The sequence below is a fragment of the Emydura macquarii genome, unplaced genomic scaffold (assembly GCF_026122565.2).
Source record: "Emydura macquarii macquarii isolate MOO-44397 ecotype Brisbane River unplaced genomic scaffold, CSIRO-AGI_Emac_v2 contig_587, whole genome shotgun sequence".
Classification (NCBI taxonomy): domain Eukaryota; kingdom Metazoa; phylum Chordata; order Testudines; family Chelidae; genus Emydura; species Emydura macquarii.
In genome coordinates this window covers 32,584-54,427 of record NW_027130724.1, presented here as the reverse complement: position 1 = coordinate 54,427, position 21,844 = coordinate 32,584, and the positions used below count along the sequence as shown (strand labels likewise).

Genomic DNA, 21,844 nt, shown 5'->3' with positions numbered 1-21,844 from the left:
GGGTGGCCTAATCACCCCTTGTGCCTCTCAAAGTCTCACTGCATAATGGAAAATGACATGCAACGTTAACTATGGAGCAGCTGCTGCCACTCCATAATGTGTGTAGTACACATTATACCAGGTACGGAGGGCAAAACCCAGCTCCTATGCTGCCAAACGTACTAAGTGCAAGCTTACGGAAGTGCCATAAATCGGTGCTTAAAGGGATGTTGCAGAAGCTGAGCCCAGCAGAGAAGGGGTAAATATTGGTCAGTAAATCTGCAAGGAGGTGAGAAGGGCAGGACTCTAGGTAATTGGGAGGTGAACTAAATTCAGTTGTCAATAAAAACATTTCCAAAGGGGAACAAAAGCAGAAGGAAGGCGCACTTCCTCCTTCCCACCCCTGGCTAGCATTTTCCAAGCACCCGCTCACTGGCCACAAAGGAAGCAGGGAAATCAAAAAGCCTCCCCCAGAGTTGGTCACTTATGCACAGGGCATGTGCAGCCAAACCTCAGTCTCCTCTACAATGCAGCAGGGACTCCTAGGCTATGCTGCTCTAGGACTCCTGCTCCCTGCCATGTTTGTGTAGCCGTGGTGGTTTTAATACCTGCCCTGAAAAATACAACATCTGAGGCCTAAAATGGCTCAGCAGATGCTCTCTGGATCTGGCCAGCAGTTGTGGCAAAGGAGACACTCTGCCCTGCAATGGAAACAAACACACAAGTTGTCAGAATCCTATTTCTCTGGTTATTTCCTTTAGTCTCCTATGTTAAGGTACCATCCAGGGCCAAGGTGTTCTAATATTGACCCCACACAATCCAACAATAAGTGCACCTAGTTAGCATTAAATATTTTGCTATGGATCAATCTAAGGCAGCTTCAGAGCAGGAAATGCTATCAGCTAATTCTACCCCCAGCCTACCCCAGCAGGAAGGGTTGCAGAGGGTGAGATAACAGCCTTAGCTACAGGTAGCCAACAGCTACTCCAGTCTGTGCCTCTGTCAACAGGTGATGCTGTAAGCAAGGGTCTGGGAGGGTTGGCCTCACACCAACCTGTACTATAGCAGCCACAGCTTTTTCCCAGCACCAGGGATTCCAGGAAAGGGTGTAGGACTGAGACCCAGTCACCTTGCAGCCCCCTAACTTTTCCCAGCAGAATGCACTCTGCAGCAAAGATCAGAAATGCACACCACAGTATTGTAGTTGGGAGACACTGTACCTTCAGGTAAGGGAATGTGCTCCCCTGATCCTACCAGCACAACCTCCAGGGGGGCCAGCTGCAAGTCATGTGAGGCCTTTGTCACCTTTATCCTAATGGTCTCTTTGGTGAGAGTGAAATTCAACTTGCTTCCAAGGTAAGAGACTCCAGTGACCTTGAGTTTGCTGATGTCATCAGGGCATATAGGGTCAAAGTTCAGGCTGCCTTTGGTGATCCTAGGAAAGGCAGAGGGGAGTCAGTGGCTATGTCACTGAATTCCATCCGCGATGGAACAGACACTGGCTATTCTTCTTCATGGCCTGTCATTTTCTTATAATATCAGTGATCCTTCCAACACCCTCACTTGAGCTGGGAACAATAGCAGGATTAAAGTAGGCACCAGCTGTGAGAACTTGAGCATCTCCCAGAACAGCCCTGCTAGAATACAGCACAGCTGCTGGTTTGAGCATGCAAAGTGCCTCCTATTACCTCCACCTGGGCTTCTCCTTAAGCAAACGGGCTCATCAAACAGGGGAGGGGACCGCTGTGTAAATTCAAAAAACAGATTTCAGAAGAGGGCAAATCAGTTTCCTTTCTGTGAACAACTACCCCTGGGCAGAGTTTGTTTTTGTTGATCTAATGGAGTTCTTATTACAGTCAGTGCAGAGATGGACTTGAAGATATGGTGTCTTTTGTTCTTTTTAAAAAAAATTCTAGTCAATCTGCTTTTGCCAATGAGTTTTCTTAGTTGGCAGTATCTAAGCAGTATACTCTGCAGCTTATGACTGATTCTTTCAGCATGGTCACCTGAGGTTACTGGCAACAGCTGAAATTGGAAGTACATCACAAAAAGCTGGATGGCTTTAGAGCATGCTAATGGCATGTGGAGTCTTTATCATTAAGTCACTTGTTCAACTCTGGCCCAGAGTCCTAGTAACACAGGGTTGTTAGCAGCTGATGTCTGGCAGCCCATGTGAAATGAGTTGGAGGAGGGGTGGAAGTCATCTCAGTCTAGTTCCTAGGGGGAAATTTAGATCCAGATTCAAACTTTGTGGCTTGAGTCCATGTCTAAGTAGAACATGAGGTACAAATACCTTTGAATGATGGAAAAGTTGGGATTAAGGTTGAAGTTTGCATGGGAAATCTGCAACTCATACCCATGTCTACTAGACACTCTGGAGTTTCTCACATCTAATACCCTCAACTTCATTACAAAATCCTTTAAACCACCTCTTCTGCAGGTGCAACTGGCTTTCACCCCCGTGGCAGGAACATTTGGAAATGGCTCCACACATGCATTGCTTTGAACTGACTCCATTCTCACCTTGCCAGTCCAAGTTACTCCCTCTCAGCAGGAGATTTCCCCTTCTCTGGGATTGATGATAGCGGTGAGTTCTTGCCATGTGGTCTATTTTGGGCCCTTTAGTTATTTACAGTTTCTCTGTCACTGTGGGGAAGATGTTGTTTTTAAACCTGAAGGATGGTGTCCCTGGTCATTAGAGTGATATTTCAACCTCTATTTTGCTCTAATTCAGTATTGATTCAGCTGGCTTTGCTCTGGGTCTCTTGTATCTGGATATAAATTTTGTGGCTGCAACCAATTTTCCCACTGTTAATTACAAATAAACCAGAAACAACTGCTTTAGTAAAAGGGCTCAGACATTACTACACCCTCTGGTAAACCTTAAACAGATTGAGCAGTCCCACTGCAGACTCGTGTTCCTTTTCTGTAATCTCTTTCCCCAAATGTAGCTCCCCAGGATGTTTATGTGCCACTCTCCTTTTCAACCACCCCCTTGTGCCCCTGATGTCACAATAAACCATTGATGGTGAAATCACTGGCCAGTGATTATTACATCACTGGATGAAACCAAATCTTAGGAGAAGCAGCTGGATAGAAAGGAGAGCGCTTCTGTCTGCTCATAACCATCTTCCTACCCAGCAGAAAGAAAATAGCTTTGTAAAATGGCAGTTTGCTAACAGGTTATTTTGACATCCGTTGCCTCTAGTGGATGTGTCTCTCTCTCAGGAAGAGCTAGTTGGAAACTAGAATTCCTGTTCTGTGGGAAATTCCATTATTCAAAAATAATAATTCTGAATTGGAACAAAAAGTCAAAACTTAGAAATATAAACGCAGAAAAGAAATTCCTACTTTGTTTCAGAAACATCAAACCAAAACATTCAATATGTTTGAAATGAAATAATTTGACCTCAATGAAACATTTTGATGATTTCCCATCAACTGTATCAATTTAGTCAAATCAGAATTTTTCTGATGAAAAACTCTTCTGTTGGGAAGCATTCAACAGCTCTACTCTCAAGTAGTACCCGAGGTGAGAAAAACAACGGGAGTTCTGTGGCACCTAAAAACTAACAAATTTATTTGGTCATAAGCTTTCGTGGGCAGAAACCCACTCCGTCAGATGTCTTCTGTGAACTTCTGCCCATGAAAGCTTATGCCCAGGTAAATTTGTTAGCCTTTAAGGTGCTACAGAACTCTTGTTGTTTTGCTGAAAACAGACTAACACAGCTACCCCTCTGGAACTCGTCAACATATGAGGTGAGAAAAGATAGTCTTGTAGCTAAAACACAGGCATGAAGCTCTGGAGATGTAGCTTCTCAGCTCTGCAACTGACTTTGAGGAAGTAATTTTCTCTTCTGAGCCTCAGCTTCCCCATCTTTAAAATTGTGAAGGATGCTACTATTATTATCAAGATCAGTCCCCTGAGATTAAGGTCAACTTTAATACATAAAATGTGGAAGTTTGACTTAGCCTTTAGTCACCTCGAGAAGTGACTTTTTCTGTGATGTGTCTCCAGCAATTTCCACTAATTTGAGAAAATATATCCAACATATATTTCAAATACACAAGAGTCAGTCTATTTATGACATTACTTAAAAGGGGAAATCTCTTGCTATCTAAGGTATAAAGCATCAACAGGCAGATTTAAAAGCTCACTCAAAATGTTCAATTCTATAATACTGTAGATACTGTACAGGGCACATTCAAAGATATTTACTTTGTAGACTTTTAAAAGTGTGTTGTAATGTTGATGGGTGACTTCCATTTTTGGAAACTGGCCTATTACGAAAAAAGTGGATTTAATTTTTTAAAAAAGTTTGTCAAGGGTGTTTGTACTGATTTTTGAATCAAGATAAATCTAACCAAATCACTTCAGAATTAGTGTCTTCAAGTCTTAGGCCTGGACTACACTATAAAGTTAGGTTGACCTAGCTACGTTGCTCAGGGGCGTGAGATGTAGCTAAACCAATCTAAGCTCCAGTGCAGACACTGCTATTTCAAAGGAAGAATTCTTCTGTTGACCTACTACCACCTGTTGAGAGAAGTGGATTTATTACAGAAGAATCCCTTCCATTGCAGTAGTAAATGTCTACACAAGAGTGCTACAAGTGTGCCCCTGTAGCAATTCCAGTGTAGACATACCCTTGGTGGCCTTGTCCCTCCCACCTTAGCTAATGAAGGAGCTGGAGCTACCCTCTACTTTGACTTGACTAGGTCTGGATACCTAAGGCGAGCGTTTGAGCTGCTAAGGCATGGAGAGTCTAGGGAGTGCTTTGGGATCCTTGGACCATATTGGGGTTTCAGTCGCTGTTGGAGATGTTGAGTGGGATCTTCAGAAGGGCTCAGTGTTGGCCTGACTCTGCTCCTATTGATGTTAATGGGTTTACGATTGACATAGTGAGGGCAGTGTTAGGCAAATGCTTCGGAAAACCCCACCCCATTCTCTGCTATTCACTAGTTATCCTCGGGGGTTCCTTGTGGATTGTGTTTTGCTGTTTCTCCATTACCTGCAGAGCACTTTCAGAGGATGTGCTTGAGATGGTACCTTACATTCAGAGATGATGCTGTAGACTGGAGAGAGCTTAATCCCCAGCATCCTGAATGCTTTCTCCAGTCCAGTCATCTTGCTACATTTAAACATTAAGGTTCTTAGAGACCTTTCGTCACGGTTGTCAAGAAATTAAACGGGTAGCAATATTGTTCTCACCTGAACCCTGTGTATCCAAAAAGGATGGCCTGCAGGAATCCCCCCATGCCTGTGAGGAAATTCACAGCTCCTGACCCATCGGAGTTCTCCACCCAGATCTGCACCAACCGGTGAGAGAGAAATGGCTTAGGCAGTGTCAGGATTTATTAGTTGCTCTTCATAAAACAACATGTGCTTAAAAAGTGTTAATTGTTATCCTCACTTGTCCAGGTCCCCTGTGAGCCCAAAGAACTGCCCCAACTCCTGCCACAGAGGGAGAGAGTGGGGATGATGCAACGGGGAGCCCTAGTTAGGTCTTCCCTTCTCTGCTGCCCCTTGCCTAGGAGGAGGAGAAAGGGAGCCCCAGTGGGTGAGATCTGTTCATCATTGGAGCTGAAATGGGCCCTTTCGTAGCATGGGGGAAGAGGGGGATGTTTCAATGCCCTTGGCCCTGATGCCCACCCTTGATAAGAGGAGCTGGGAGGGACAGCAGGGCAGGGTGCTGCTAGTCCCACTGCCCCCGCCCATAATGAGGAGAAGGAAATCTGGGGCAGGCAGGAGACCTGCACCGTAGCCCTGCTTCTCTTGGTGAGACAAGAGGGAGAAGGGTGGTGGTGCTATTCCCCATCAACCCGCAGGGAAAGGGGAGTGGGGAACTACCCTGCAGTTGGCAAAGCAGAGATCAGTAACACAGAAGAGGATGCTCTGACTGATAATTCAGTTCATATAGGAGTCAGTCTGAGTGACATCTGCCAGCATCAGGGGCTGCGTGTGAACAGCCATTCCAGACCTGCCCAGATAGAAGAAAGGGAAGTCTACTGACAGGTGGGGGGCAAACACCGTTGCGCCTGCCTGACCTTGAATGGCTCGGTGATGTTGTTGAAACACTTGCTCAGTTGACTCTGTGCTCTCTGGATCTCCTTCAGCTCCATCCAGCCAATTGCAAACATGCTCTGTGGGAAAGAGAACCAGGCAAGTGCTCCTTGGGTGCCTGGCGAGAAGCCTGGCCCCACAGGAGGTCCACCCCTTTCACACTGAAACCATTTGGCTTCCACTCTGCTTCGCAGCTTACCCAGGTCATGGCTGGCCCATCCAGCTCAGTGACAGGTTCATACATCTCCAGGTCATTCCTTCGGACTTCAGCGCTCATGGGATACATCATTGGGTATCCCAGCAGGATGACATCAGCCTGTTTCACCTGCTCACCTGGGGAAGGGATAGGCAGAGGGGCAGAGCATACACAGGAACTAGGAATGACAGGTGATGGGCAGAGCTTGATTCTCAGATCCCAGGGGGAGTGTGCAGGGCTGGCAGGTAGAAAGATCATTGTTTTACTAGTAAATTGAGCTAATTTGATATGGAGTCATTCAATGCAATACACTGAGATCCAGGTGATGCCATTTCAACACAGCAAAACTGTAACTGGAGTGCAAAGCAAGCCTAGAGAAGGTGGGTCAGGGACACAGGAGATCAGTGGAGGATGGCTCAGGTCTGTCCAGCTGGAAGTTAGATCAAGACATCGTGATTTCCACTTTGTTTAGAAAGTTGTTCATTGACGTGGTCCTAGCAAGAAGAGGATGCCTGGCCAGTATGTCAACAAAAAGGCACAGTTTTAACATGGTGTTAACCAGACCAGGCATCTTTTCAAAATAAGGCACAGTGGAATGGCTCACAAAAATGCAAGTGTGCACACATAGCCCCCTATTTATGAATGAGCAGGCACTCTCCTGGCAAATCAGCTAACTGAACATTTAATTGAGTTAACATTTCAGAGCATAATTATCTTCTTTGCATGCACCAGGGATCTGCAGGCATTACTGTGGAATGCAGCCTTGTAAATGTAGCTTCAATGTCTAAACAAGCACTCACATAGTAACCGTGTCACTTGCAACCAGGGAAAGTCCCCAAGCACTCTGGACAAAGAAAAATTGACACAGGTCAACTTCTTTAATAATAACTAGGTAGGGCAGAATTTGATTTTTATTTTGCTATAATTTTGCTAGATACTATTGATGTTTATTTATAAGCTTTTTTTAAAGATTTTTCTTCATTTAGATTTTCATAGTTGCAGGCAATTATGCAAGGGGGTCAAGTAACTATTTAATGACAGTAGAGGTTCAGATTCAAAAAGTTAAAGTTTTATAACCATTAAAACACAAATTGTCAACATCACATGTCAAAATATACAAAATAAATTGCCGTAAATCAAATTCTAATAAGTTCTCAAGTAGCATTTTTCTTATTTTGCCTATCAGTAAATTTCAATTATCATCAATGGAAACAGTTTTTCATCAGTTTGTGCATGCACCGTTTAATTGCCATTTACCAGTAAAAATCTAATCCTTCTAAACCAGTGTTTCTCAACCTGGGGGTTTAGAGGGGTCGCAAGTGCAGAGCTGGTATTGGGGGTGGCAAGAAAGGCAATTGCCTGGAGCCACAGGGGCGCCATGAAACTAAGTTACATGCCTCAGCCCCGTGGGGGTGGGACTCAGGCTTCAGGGGTACAGTAGTTTGGAAAGGTTAAGAACCACTGTTCTAAACCTAATAATAACCCAGAGAAGAGAGAAACCCCATCCAGTGCAGAGAGCAGCTCAGGAGCCACATCTTCCACAATAAGAACCAGAGTTAGGTGACCCCCCGGCACTCATACAGCATCAGTATAGACCCTTCTTCAATAGAGCGAGTACAAGGCCAACAACGCAGCGCTTGCCATATACCCTACTTAATCAGGATCCAAGGTTATTATTGCGCTCTAAAGCATCCTCAAAAGATAAACCGAGTCTGGGATGCAGCCCCTGCCCTTCCTGTTTTTCTGACTCACCTGGACTGTACCCATCATACTCCGGATGGTAGTTCCTGTCTGCATCAAACGGCACTTTGATTTTCTTGGCAACTTCCTGCCACTCCTCAGGGATGGGGATCTGGAAGTCACGGGCCACGTCAGCTGCAAAGTTCAGGCTGGGAGTGAGTGAGAAGAGACTGTTCATACGGTGTCTGTAATGCTTTAAAGAGCAAACTACAAGAATGATTGGTAGCAAAGGCGCTAACCCAGCCAGTGGCCCGCAAGAGAAATAGCAAGACTGAAAGAGCATGGCCCGAAGCATGAGCTTCAGAGATGCTTCCTGGAGCTGTGATTTTCTTCTGAAACCCGCCAGATTGCTCAGCAGCAGGGAAGACTGAGCAGAGTCTGGAGGAACGGGTCAGTGTTTCTAGAAATCATGTGTGTTACCTCCTCTGGGCCATGGCGTTGGTGTAAACGGAGTTATCGACACTGTAGTGATACTCGTCAGGGGGCATGACACCTGGAGGAAGAGGGAGGAGACATCACACCAGGACATTTCCTGTCTTTTTTTTTTGTTTTAAACCCCTTCCTCAGTGGATTGGTGAGAGGCTGCTCTGGGACCTTTCACCTTTAGGTCACCGGTTTGCATTGTAGCTAAGTGTTACCTCTGGATGGCTAGTGGGTGGCCTTTGGGAAGCGAGCAGGGATCTCAGTCCAGTTCCCAAGGGAAAGGTATACACTATTGGTACCCTTATTGGCAGCCTTACTAGACAGGTCACATACTCCGTGGGCGTGGTGACTGAACTACCTTCTGAGCCATAGTGCTGTTTCCTTAGCCTCAGGGTTGAGGCTCCTGGGCAGGATGATGTGGATGGAGCATGCATGCGTGGTATCTGTTCTATGACTTAATAGCTAGAGTTCCAGACTCCAAAGCGGTTAATCTGGTATTTCCCCGTAGCACTGTGTTCAACCATGTCCTTCACAGGTGCGGAGATTATCATCCCAGGAGACAGAGAGGCATTAATTTCCCAGGAGAGGGGGGATCCCTTAGATTTAACAGTAACATTTTCTTTAAAACACTGGTGGTAACTGAAAGGGACCTCCGGAAGAAGGAGCCAGTTGAAGGATTTTCCAGTATTTCCCCACCACAGCTCTGCTTATGCATCTCCATTCCAACCCATATCGCCCCCACCAATCTATCCCAATCCTGGTCTGCAGCACCTCCTGCTTTCTTACTCTTTCTTCTCCTGAGAGAGACAAGGTGGTGCAGGGAATATCTTTTATTGGATTGACTCCTGTTGATGAAAGAGACAAAGTTTCGATCCACACACAGCTCTTCTTCAGGTCTCTTCTTCTACTGTGAGCCCAGACAAATGGCCCAACTCCTAGCACAGAGCGAAGGAGCACATGTGATGCGCCTTTCCCCCGCTGGCCTGCTGTCCCTCACTCAGCAAGGGAAAAGGGGAAACCATGGCAGGTGTAATATGCTTTGCCCATCTCATTGCCCCCTCAGCTGGCAGGAAGGAACAAGGTTCCGTATCTCTTCTGGCTCAGGGGAAGAGGTGATGCTATGCTAGACTTCCACCTCCTCCAGACATACCAAAGTACATGTTTGTTAGGTAATGCTGACTAATATGCCCGTGGGGAGTAGGATGACACAAAACACCTTTCTGCACACTGCTCACTGTGGCATTTGAACGCAGGTCTGCAGAAGCTAAAGGCCTGTGTGCTAACCCACTGTGCTGTGCCACCCATCCTCTCCTTCCTCGTATTTCCACCCTGAGGAAAGACACATTCTCTATTTCCCGCATCACACAAGGCACATCCGGATCAGAACTGAAATGAGATCTGTTTCTGATGCAGCGAAAGCAGCGGACATGGGGAACTCCATGCATACAGCCATCTTGTCTGGAAAGGGTGAAACGCAAGCCAGATGGATTGGAAGCCTTTATGTGAGCCTGGAAGGTAATGGAGCTGCTCCAGTCACTCACTGAGCACAGAGTAAAGCTATTCTGGGTCTCAGTGGGAGCTGGGTGTTAAGCCCTTCATAGGCTGCTCAGGAATGCCTGGGATCTGAGAGCCAGAGTACCCCATGCAGAGAACAGCTGCTACCAGACTCCAGAGTGAGGCAGGTCGACTGGAGAAGCCGTGGGCTTTCACCTGCGAACTCCTCTCCCAGAAACTGGCTCTTGGCAGGGGAATCTCAGTACCTTTGATGTGGTAGCACTGCTCCTCCTGACTCCACACCACCCTGCTGCACCAGTACTGAGCCACAGTACCGACCACATCCCAGGCTCCTTCCTCCCTGAACAGCTTCTCATCCTAGAGGGAGCAAACCCAGAGAGAGAGAGAGACGGGGAGTCATGAGGAAGAGACGCACTGGTACCCAAACCCAGAGAGAGAGAGAGAGACAGGGAGCTGGGAAGAAGATGGACATTGACCCAAGAGCCCATTGACTGGGATCACAGCAGCTGCTTCCGTTGCTTTGTCTTTTTCCAGCATCAGCAAATTCCCTTTCTCCACGCCACCACGTAACTGCTACGGCATTGCTCTATGGGGCGCTGTTCCCAGTGGAGTTAGTTGACAGGCGTGGAGAGCCAGGAAGCTTCAGCTGTAGAGCGGCTGCACTCCTGCCACAACCTCCACAGTAAAGGAATACAGACAAATTCAGCCCTAGCGTAAGTGGATGCAATTCCATAGATTTCAGCAAGAGTTGCGCCGAGGCTGAATTTGGCCCACTGACTCATTTGAAGAGCGTATAATTTCCTTGGTAGGAGAAATCACATACCACCCTCTAAGCAATTCCACACAGCCAGCGGGGCTGGAACAATTTGTATAGTGGGGGTGCTTAGAGCCATGGAACCAAACTGGAAACCCTGCAGATGATGGAAACCACTTCAAGCCAGGGGGTGTGGGAGCACCGCTAGTTCCAGCACCTAAGCATACAGTGGGAGGGGAGCATCACCCTCTCCCCACTGCTGGATGGGGAGCAGAGACTTCCACCTCTAGGAGAGAATGAACCTCTGACCTGTTCTGCAAGCATTATGCAACCAGCTTCTCCCAGGGAGACTGGGGGAAAGTTCAATTTCCTGAGTAGTGAAACAAAGAGCTGTTTGTTTGCCTGCTGGACTGGACTCTACCTGCCAGTAATTTTTAAGCCTTAGAGCATGCCTTAGGGTATGTCTTCACTGCAGTGTAAGCTCAGGGTTAGTAGAACTTGAGTTAACACACCCCAGGTTTCTTAACCAAAGACTTGAGCATCTATACTCATTTGTAACACCAGGTTAGGAATTGTTGAACTCTGGGGCTCCAGCCTCCACACTGCATTATGTGGCCTCAAGTCCAACCACTCATACCCCAGACTTCCTAGCGCCCTCCCAAAATGTGGGTGCTCTAACCCTTTATTTGTGGTGCTATGTGGGAAAACGTGACTGTGCACCAAACCTGATTACCCAGAGGAAAAAGAAAGTCGGCCCATGGGACTGTGGCATACTTTGGGTGGCCTCACAGAGCACAGTTCCAGAGGTCTTTGTCTACACTGCAAAACAATAGGGCTTGAATCCTGGCTTGGTTCAGGTTTGGACCCTCTGCACCTGGGAGGTCCTAGAACCCTGGGTCCAAGCCCTGGATTAGTGCAATTTGTGTGTAGCTGGAAGGGGGTTAGGCTTGAGCCTTTGTTCTAACCAGGGGTTCACAATGCAGTGTAGACATACCCTTAGAAGGCTTCATGTCAGTCAGCCCCACCCACTCTTGAGAAGACCAGTTTCTAACTGGACAATAGAAAAGAGTGACAGCTTTAAAAAATCAAGGGGGGCTGTTTAATGCTTCTCGTTAGTTGGGTTCTTTAGCTCCTACTCAGAGAGCGTTTAGATTCAGGGCAAGGGAGACACGAGAAAGATAAATGTAATAATCAGGGCAAGAGGAGAGCAGCAGGACTTTTACGGGGTCCATGGGACCCTACTACTGGTATAACCGGTTACTGGTTAGGGAAAGGGTTCAGGTGAGACTTGTCCAGGGTCAGTTAGCAAGATGCTGAACCAGTCAAATGAGGAACAACATCTGAGGAGCAGGCATTGAAGTGTTGCTGTAGATAGTGGAGGGCCTATTAGTTTAGTCAGAGAGCATTATGGGCAATTGACAGTTGTGAATGGGGGGAAAGATAGCAGAGAAGATCTGCAGTGGGAGGGAAAGACAAAAGTCACCAACAACCCCATCAAAGGACGTGCCCAGCAGACTAATAGCTGTGGCCACTGGGCCTGCTCTGGTTCTGGCACCATCCTGCATACCTGCACCACACCGCACATGTCTTGGTTACCTGTGTGGCGTGGTAATACTGCTCAAATGCCAGCAAAACGTCCCCATTGATGTGAACTTCTTGAGCTCCATAAATCTCTTCAGGGCAGACTTCCTGGCCTGTGGCTGCGCTCTCCCAAGGGAACTTAGCACCCTGCCAGAAAAAATACCCAAGGAGAGGTTGAGCATGACCCTCTGAACCGAACCGATCAGGAAAAGCTAACTACAAGAGGTTTATTTCCTCTGGTGGGCGTCGTCTCTGCTTTCTGACCATGCACAACTCTGTTCCTACCTTGTATCCCTGCTCCTTTGCGTTCTGCAGGGCTCCACCTAGTGCTCGAATCCGGTACTTCAGGATGGCGCGAGCGGCTTCAGGGTAAAAGAGCAGGATATTTGGGTATATCCACGTGTCCTGGAGACAGGAAGTGAGTCTGTGTAAGATCAGTCACTTAGTGAAACTAGGGGAGGTTAGGGCAAGGAGCGTGCGAGGAGCCCACGAGAACACCCAGGCCAGGGCTTGCACTCCCAGTCTCTGAATACCATGGGGTCCGTCCACATGGAGCCTCTGAGGCCCTGCCGACACAACCACCGTTAACTGTGCGTGCAAGTGGCCAGCAGCACGGTCACCTCAACTCATTAAAAGTAACCTGATTCAGTTGTGTCCACACAGGAGGCTTGCTGCCCTCACACCCCTGCCTGTGTGTCCACACCTACCCCACTGCCGTGGCGTGTTTGCAGCAGAGCAGGCTGGGGGAACAACTGCAGACTGCCTCAGTGCAGAGGCAGACAGCCGGGAGGACATCCTGACACAGCTGCGGCAGCAGCAGTCGCATGGGGGGGAAGGAGGAGGTACTAGGGGATGTTCTGCTCCACAGATTGCTAGGAAGAAAGACCATCCAAACTAGTTCCAGAAATGTGGGGCTAACGGCTGCTCACGCTACAAAACAGCCAGTGCTGGGAAGAAAACCATGTGCTGAGCTAAGCCTCTGGCAGGGGTGAAACCCTCTGAGCTGACCATGGTCATGTGCCAAGTTTTAACTATGCTATGGGCACACACTAAACATACTCAGAGCAGCCATGTCAAGAACCGGTTACAAATCTGTATAGAGGCTGGATACAGCAGGTGCCATCACACCACTGCCATTTGTTATCTCCCCAGCCTCGACAAGTCGTAGGATACACACCCTGGGGCACTGCTGCTAAGATTTGCCCTCTCAGCCTCCCAGGAAGTAGACGGTTGCCATACCTCCAAGCCAGTGCCACATTTCCCACTCCCCGTCTGGAGTGCTACAACATGGCTCATCCCCAGAATGGAATTATTGGTGGCAATCCTCTGTAGCCCACCTGGTCCCAGAAGACGTGCCCCCAATAGTCTTCTCCCTGTGTGCCATTGGATAATCCGCCAGGGCTGATTCCATGGAACAGGAAGTCAGGAGAATCCAGGGGAGGAATTGCACTCAGCAGATAATAGAGACCTCCATACAGGGCCTGCCTCAAAGGGAGGGGCCCATCCACCTCTACACGGCATCCTTTCCAGCGTGCTGCCCAGGCCTCTGTGTGAGAGGAGTACAAGGTGCCAGCAGCAATCAGGGCCATTCCTTCGCTAAAGCATCTCTTCACTTCCTCTTCACTCTCTGCCACTGCAGTCAGGAACTCCCAGGTTCTCTCCTGCTCCTCCACTGGCAGGGTCACAGCCTGTGGCACTGAAGTCCAGATCATGTGCACTGTGGGCTGGGGAGCCCCCTCCAGCTCTGGGATCCGAGTTTTCCCATAGATATACCTGCGAGACACAGCAAACAGCATGGGAAATTGTAGAATCGCCACCGCCAGAGAAGGGTCACAAAGTGAATATCACTACGGGCCAGAGCCTCTGCTGGCGTAAATCAGTGTAGCTCCATTTACAGTTCCAAAACAGTTACATCAATTCATAGCAGCTAAGGATCAGGCCCATACTGTTGTGTGGAATGGGCCCTCCCTTCTCTGCCCCCGGCCCCACCATTCAGCTTAGAGGGGACTCTGACCCCAGATAGAGCTTCTAGGCCTGAAATGTATCACGACCCTCATTCCATGGTTATTAGCAAGATCTCTGGAGCACAGTCTAGGCATGGTAAGAAGAGGCGCCAGGGGGGAATAGACAGATGACCCAGTATAGGGGAGATTCCTCCCTGGTCCAGCGTTCCCTTTTACACCCCCTCTCTTCTCCCCTGGGTTGTCTTTTTGGCCCACATCCTCCAAGGTATTTAGGCTCCCAATTTCCATTCATTTCAAGCCTAAATACCTTGGAAGATCTGGGCCTTGGTCTCTCTTCCCCACTTCAAACTGTCTTCCTCTCCACGCACCTGGTGGGAAAATATAGAAAAATGCCAATGGTGAGATGCCCTCTTCTAGGAAACACCCACCTGCAATGGAACACTGAAAAGCCTCAAGTTTTCCTCCAGGCTGGCACCACCCACTGGGAGAGGGATGTCTCCACCAATTGAATTAATCCCCCCTGCTCTCCCCTGAACATCAAGTAAACTTCACACAGGAAATTTAAGAAATCCTGATGTAGGTAGATCTGAACTCTAGAACCTCAGCTTTCCAGACTTTCCCTTTTCCTTCCTTTCTAGTCAGTCACTGTTGTGGTTGATATGTCTGTAGCTGTGAAAGATGGCATCCATTGCCATGGCACCGTCAAAAGTACCGAGGGCCCAAGACAGCCCCCGGGAGCCTGACTTTCACGCCCAAACCCTCTGGATGGCGAGTAAAATTGCTCAAAGTCATGCCGGCCTAGATGCTTCTCAGAACCCCAGCCATTGTCTATCTTTGTTTTTGTCACCCATTTGAAATTTGGAAAGAGGGTGTCTTTTTGTTCCCCAGCCCACATCCCTGCTGGGTTCGTCCTACCATGACCACACTCACTGAGCTCCCTGGAAATCCTGCCCCCTGTGCAAGTCCAGGTCCCGGCTCTGTGCTGTGAATTGCGTCTGGAGCTGCACGGTCACCAGCTGGCCTTTGGTAGCTGATCGCTTGATGGTGATGCTGAAGGCCAGCAGGTGTACGAGGGAATGGTGAGCGTAGATCCTGTGGATGGCGGCATAACCTGGAGACTGAAGCAAGTGGCTGAAGGTCCCTGCAGACACAGAGTTATCATTTGCAGCCTCCCCTCTCAGATGTTCCTGCCTGTTTTCTAAATCTAGTTCCTGATCCTGCTATCAGGTCTGGGTGGGTGCACACCTGTGCCCGTCTGGAGCCCTGTTTGAAGCAGGGAGAAAGGACAGCCAGCTGTACCACTGTAACAGTTACATAAAATGCATATAGGCCCAGAGTCTGAAAGGTATTAAGCACCTAACTTCCATAGATTTCAATGGGAGTCAGACAGCTAAATACCATTGACAATCTGGGCCATGGTACCTACAGGAAATATAAACCTCCCCAGTTAATATAAACCTAACAAGGATTTATTATTAATGCAAGAAATGAACCTGGACCAACCCCCAAAACTGAACTCTGGATCCAAATCTCATGGGCCTGATTCTCCACTAGCTCCCACCAGCTTTATGTTGTTGTAACTGAGGGTAGTATCAGCCCGGTGTCTCTAAAACAGACCTAAGTAATCAAAACTCTGGATCCGAACTCTCCCAAACTTTGGATTTCAAGATCTGGCTCACATTCAAAAACTTTCTCAAGTGCCAGGTTTTTAGAGTGAGACAGAGCAAGTGAAATTAGGTCCAGACTATAAATAGGGAGCCTAAACTGGATCCACTCCTGATGTTGTGATCCAGAATCTTATTTCTCACTCATTCATTGTTACACTAGGGGTGGAACCATTTTATCCAGAAATGTTTAAACATGGTTCTTGGCAACAAGTTACTGCTCATACAGTTTACCAGGACGAGCAGCCATGGAAGGAACTGTGTTCTACATAGACATGTCAGAATTCAATTTTTAACAAATAATTTCTACTGATAATATCAATGTTTATTTTTAAGCATTTTTAAAATCTATTTAAATTTTCACAGTTGAGGGAAGGTTAATTATTTCATGACAGGAGACATTGAGATTCAGAAAGTTAAAACTTTATAATCTTCAAAACACAAATTGTCAGCATCACAAGTCAAAATATACAAAATAAAGAGCCTTAAATAAAACTCCAATAAATCCTCAAGAAGCATTTATCTTACTTTTCCTGTCTGTAGTTTTCAATAATTATTGATGGAAATATTTTTTCGTCAGTTTGTGTGTGTGATAAAAATCTACTCCTTCCAAGCCTACTTATAAACTGTTTTACCAAACATCATGGTTAAACACCATTTACTAATAGGATTCCAGCACGTGTGTAGACATTGGCATAAACACTAGAGTGTCTTATTCTCAGGCTAAAGGGAAATTGACCAACCTTAAAGTGTAATGCGAAGGTGGAAAAAGTCCTCTGTATTCAGAGTCCAATATAATCAGGCCTTATAGCTTTTTATGTGTTTTTATTTTTAAAGACATTTAGCCACTCTTCTGAGAAATTCACCCCTAAAATATGCATGTGAGCGCTCCCTGCTGGCTCTGCAGAAGCCAAGCACTGTTCCCAGACTGTGGAGTACTGAAAACTGTATTTAAAGTGTAAGCTATCACTTTAAATTTCTAAGGGGTTTCCTGATCCTGCTTGCAGACTAGTGGGCTCTGTAGGGAAGCATGCCATCATCAGAGTCAGTTCTGTAGACAGGCAGCCTAGAGTAAGGTGGGGATGAGATGTGCCTCTCTGTTTTAGGGAGCAGCCTGCTTTGTCTCTCTCTGTTTTGGGATTTTTGTGTCTGATTGTTTTGGACTCTAAGAGTGGATATGTTGCAACCCTTCCAGCAAGAGTATTTTATGTTTTTTCTCTCTCTTCTCTGTGTGTACGCCATGAACATAGCACAGATCTGTGCGTTCTTTTGACTGACCAGTGTCAATGATGCCATGCACACAACAAGAAGGAAACACAAAGCCCTGCTTGTTTTTGGCTCTGTTAGAAACAGGGCCAAGTTCATCCCAGTTATAGGCCCTCTTAAACCAGTGGAATTTATTTCACAGGTGACCGGAGGAGAGAGAATGGGTCGATCACATGTGAAATGACAACATTGGTAAGACGATTTAGAGATATACCTGCTAGGCTTCTAAAAGGGAGTCACTGATGATGAGAAAAGAAAATCAGGCAAACAAAACATTAAAGCACAAGAAAGTAGTTGCCACTTGAGAGCTGAGGTTCTGTTTGTTTACCTGTCCTGGTGTTCAAGGTGAAGGTTTCTGTCAGTCCATCCTCACCAGGCATGTTGATCCTCACGTTGACAGGGCTGGGAATGTCGGCACGGTGAGTGTCCCCCACTGCCCCATTATACACCCCGTTTACATGGAGGATGTCCCTATAAACTCGGGTGCCCAGGTAGGCATTGGTCACTGTTGCAAGGAGGCGGGGGTCCGAGGGCAGGGTGCTGGAGGTGAACACAGCAGGATCTGTCCCACCATCTGCCATTGCTACCTACTGTAAACGGGGAACAAACAGATTTGGAGACGAGGATTAAATAAAACAACCCCATATAGTGAATTTTTGTCAAAGACAACCCTGTGCCCCCACAGTCTTAATGTCATGTTATTATGGTGCCTGGCTGGGATTGCAGAGTGCATGTCAGGAAGCTAGGCAACCAGGGGTTCTCAAACGTTTTTGCTGGGACCCCCTTTGCAAATATTTCAGGTTGTGACGACCCCCGTCCCCAAAAGTGATGACCTCCCCCATGTCATGCCACTCTTACTGGCATGCCTGAGAGCTGGCAGCTTGCGACTCTCCCCCCCCCCCCCAATAACCTCATGACCCCCTGGGGGTCACGACTCCCAGTTTGAGAACCCCTGAGCTAGATGGAGCTTAGCCAGCATTACCTATGGTAGGAAATAACCCGTTTGTTTACTGGTGGGTCGATGAAGGAGTATTAGGAAGTTGTCATGATTTGTAGCTGGTGGTGGGGCATTTCTGACCATGAGAATGGCGCATGGAACAAGGTTATTTTCAATTTATCAGGCCTCCATGGCCTTTAAACCTGAGGACTGGAATAGCCATATTGCAAGCCAGAGTTAAGCTGCACTGGTAGAACTGTAGTGGATCTACCACTGGAATAGCAGCTGGTGTTGCAGGTTAGGACTCAGGTGAATTGGTGGACTTCTGTGAGAGCCCAGAACTGGAAGGACAGGGCTGCAGGGGCAATCTGCATTCTCTCCCTGGAAAGTAAAGACTGGACAAGGATGAGGAGGAATCAGGAGGGAGTCTGCACACATTGCATCTTAAAAACAATGCAAGAACTCGAGCTGCCAAGGAAAAATGTTTGCCGCAGCTCACATGACAATCCTCTCACACAGCAATGGAAATAATGCCAGTGCCCGGTTCTGTAATGCACCCCAGGCAGTCCTTCTGTGGAAAGTGGATGCAAAATGCTACCAAGTCATGCTCTAGCTCAAACAGGAATTAATTCGGGGAAGTCCTGTGTCATACAGGAGGTCAGATTAGATGATCACAATGGTCCCTTCTGATCTTGAAATCTATGAACAGAAGAGTTTTAAACCCATTTTGAACTAACTAAATGATTACAAAGGGCCAGTGGAGAATCAGGCCCCAAATTCTATTTAAAATGAAAGTGTTTTTGTCATAATGTGATAGGAAAATTCAAGGGGCTGATCCCTTCTCCCTCCCTGCCTGTCTCCCTTCTCTTCTAGATAGTTACTGCACTGTTTGTGTCCGGAGAACTACACGATCCCTTGGGAGACTTTGAACTTAGGGATCTGATCCAACTCCCTTTCAGGTCCACAGGAAGCCCAATGGGAGTCAAATCACGCCCTGGGAGCTTTTCTCTTTGTCAGGGCTCAGCATGCAAGAACTCGGCAGGCCAGGCTAGGATTCATAAGTGGCTGTCTCTTTGGGACCTTGAGTAATGAGAATGCAGCTGAACTCTCTCGCTCTTCCCCCGCCCGCACTCGGTGCCAGGCTGGCAATTCTGGAAACCCCTCCCTCTGCTCACAGCTGGCAGCTCTCCTGTCACACTCTCCTGGCAGTTTTCCCCCTGTAAATACCTCGCTCTGTGCTTGTGCCTGGCAGCCCCCAGGGATCAGCCAGCCAGAAAACATGTCCCGCAAGTTTTCAGGGAGTAGGGGAAAGTTAAATAGTGTATCTTGCCTTCTCCTTCTCGGCTGGCTGCTGGACTCTGACAGCTTGAGGCTGCTGCTGCAGGATCTCCTGTTGCAGAGGCGGGTGGGTGGGTGGTAGGAGGAAGTCGCTGAGCAGAGAGGAAGGAAATAACTTTTTTAAAAGAAAAACTTTGAGACAGGTACTTCTCTAGGGGGATCTCGTGACACACCCCTCTTCGGGTAACAGAGTTCCCTGTTTAATGCAGCTGGTGGGGGTGAAGTGCTGAGGCCTCATCCATAAGGACTGGCTGTCTAGAGATCAAATTGCTGCAGTGGTTGTCCCGGATATAGGCTCCCTGCAGGATAAACAGAGGGAGGCAAGTCCCTAGCTGAGTATTCTTCAGCTGCAGAGTCGGTGACGACTGGGGTTATTACGGAGAAGGATCTTTGTCTAGTGACTGGGTACTTGTCCCTCCCTGCTCTCCCCCTACAATCCCATGCAGTGTGGGTGGCAGGTGAGGGGTGGGCAGGAGGAAATATATCAGTTTTAATGGTGAATAAAGGCAGGTGACGGAATGGATTCAAAATGCTGTCCCATTTTGCCATATAAATGAGGGGAGTGCATGTCTACACTGCAGCCACTACACTGGCACAGTTACAGTACTGCAACGGTGCTGCCGTAGAATAGATGCTTCTATATCCACTGAATGGGATTTTCCATCGATGTAGGGAATCCACCTCCCCAAGGGGCGGTAGCTAGGTCAGAGGTTCTCAAACTTTTTTTGCTGGGATCCCCTTTGAAAGTATTCCAGGCTGTTACAATCCCCTCACAAAAGTGATGACCCCTTCCCCCCCCCATGCCATGCCATGCCAGCCTTACCAGCATACATGGGGGTTTACAGCGCACACCCCCTCATTATAACCTTGTGACCCCCTGAGAGGTTACGACTCCCCAGTTTGAGAACCCCTGAGCTAGGTCGTTCAGTTGACCTAGCTGCATCTACAGAGGGGGGAGGAGGGTGTTAGGTCAACTTAGCTACAGTGCTCAGGATGCAAATTTTTTGTAGCTAGGGCGACCAAAGTTTTAGGTGTAGCCCAGCCTAAGGGTATGTCAGCATTTTGGAGTGAGTCTCCCCATCCAGATCGACAGACAGACAGGGCTCCCGCTAGTGCTGTAAAAATAGCAGTATAGACAGGGCTTTGAAGTTGCAGTTCAGGCTCAGGAACGCAGGAAGGGGGTTGGGCTGGTCTGCAAAACATCCAAGGCCTTGTGAGCTGATTGAGGCCCAGAGGGCTAAGAATACAGGCTGGCAGCATATTTTGATTATTTTACTTAGTAAAGAGCCAAATTAAGGCAATCCGGCGCCACCGTCTCCCCACAACACAGGCCTCTGGGTCCACTTCTGTGCTGTGGCCCCGCTCCTCATTTGGGTAGCCATGGCAAGGAGGCCCATTTCCCCTCCTAAAGAGGCATGGACAGTGGCATGGGCCCCCCATTTCTCTCCAGGAGCAGCAGCGGGGTCCTCCCCCCATTCCTGGGGAGGCCGGGGTGTACTTCGGTCGGTGGGGGAGTAGGCCCACTGCACTCTTCTCCTGCTATCCGCCAGACAGGCCCGTTGCCATGGAGAGATGCTAGGACACCTCACAGCCTCCCTGGCGGGTGTTCTCAGCCCCAAGCAGGGTTTGGAAAGCAAATCCCAGCTTTCCTGACCTCCCACCAGCAGCTCCTGGCAGGCTGCCTCTCTCCCTCTCCACCCCCTCTGTGCTGGCTGCATCCTCCCCAGGGACAGAGCCACAGAGCAGCAGGGTGCCAAATAGCTGGGACATGGGATTGAGGGGAGCTGGGTGGGAGTTCAGGGGGGCTGGAGCTGAGGGGAGCTGATCCAGGCAGTTCAGAGGAGCTGGGACACAAGGTTGAGGGGAGCTGGGTGGGAGGTTTAAGGGGGAAGAAGCTGAGGGGAGCAAGTCCAGGATAATTCAAGGGATCTGGGGTGAGGGTTCATGGGGCCGAGGAGGGGCTGGGGGTGAGGGGAGCTGACCCAGGGCAATTCAGGGGAACTGGGGAGCAGGGTCGGGGGTAGGAGGAATCTGCAGCCTTTCTCTAATGAGGAACAGAAAAGCATTTATATTTCTTTAAGCCAAGCCAGGCCCATCCTCCCAGGGCAGGCCTTTGCTTTGAAAGAGTGTTATCACCTCCTGTATTGCCTGAAGGGACCTCAGGTGTGTCAACAGCTTCCCATAACTCTCAAGTATTAAGCTGTTATTCCAGGAAATACAGTAAGTCTCATGATCTGTTTTGCATAAGCACAAGCATGAACCCTGTGCTGGTTACTGTTTGTTTTGCAATGCTTTTTATTGTACTCAAATTCTTGGAAAAAAACGTGGGTAAAATTCAGCCTTGGTGTAATTTCCTTGAAGTCAGTGTCTCAGACAGGTTAGAAAGGCAGCTAGAAAGGTGATAATGGATAGCTTGGGGCAGGGTG

At 48.1% G+C, this 21,844-nt stretch overlaps 1 protein-coding gene across 1 annotated transcript; it reads right to left on the bottom strand.

Moving 5' to 3' along the window:
- Positions 1 to 349: 349 nt before the first annotated feature.
- On the bottom strand, positions 350 to 17,724 carry PGGHG (protein-glucosylgalactosylhydroxylysine glucosidase). The gene is made up of 13 exons (XM_067540372.1): positions 17,472 to 17,724; positions 15,144 to 15,354; positions 13,587 to 14,022; positions 12,535 to 12,654; positions 12,265 to 12,396; positions 10,160 to 10,271; positions 8,397 to 8,469; positions 7,989 to 8,125; positions 6,240 to 6,373; positions 6,025 to 6,120; positions 5,189 to 5,286; positions 1,200 to 1,414; positions 350 to 680 (listed from the first exon to the last, which is right to left on the bottom strand). The coding sequence occupies exons 1-13, from the start codon at positions 17,722 to 17,724 to the stop codon at positions 616 to 618; spliced, it is 2,082 nt and encodes a 693-aa protein (XP_067396473.1). The 3' UTR covers positions 350 to 615.
- Positions 17,725 to 21,844: the final 4,120 nt, after the last annotated feature.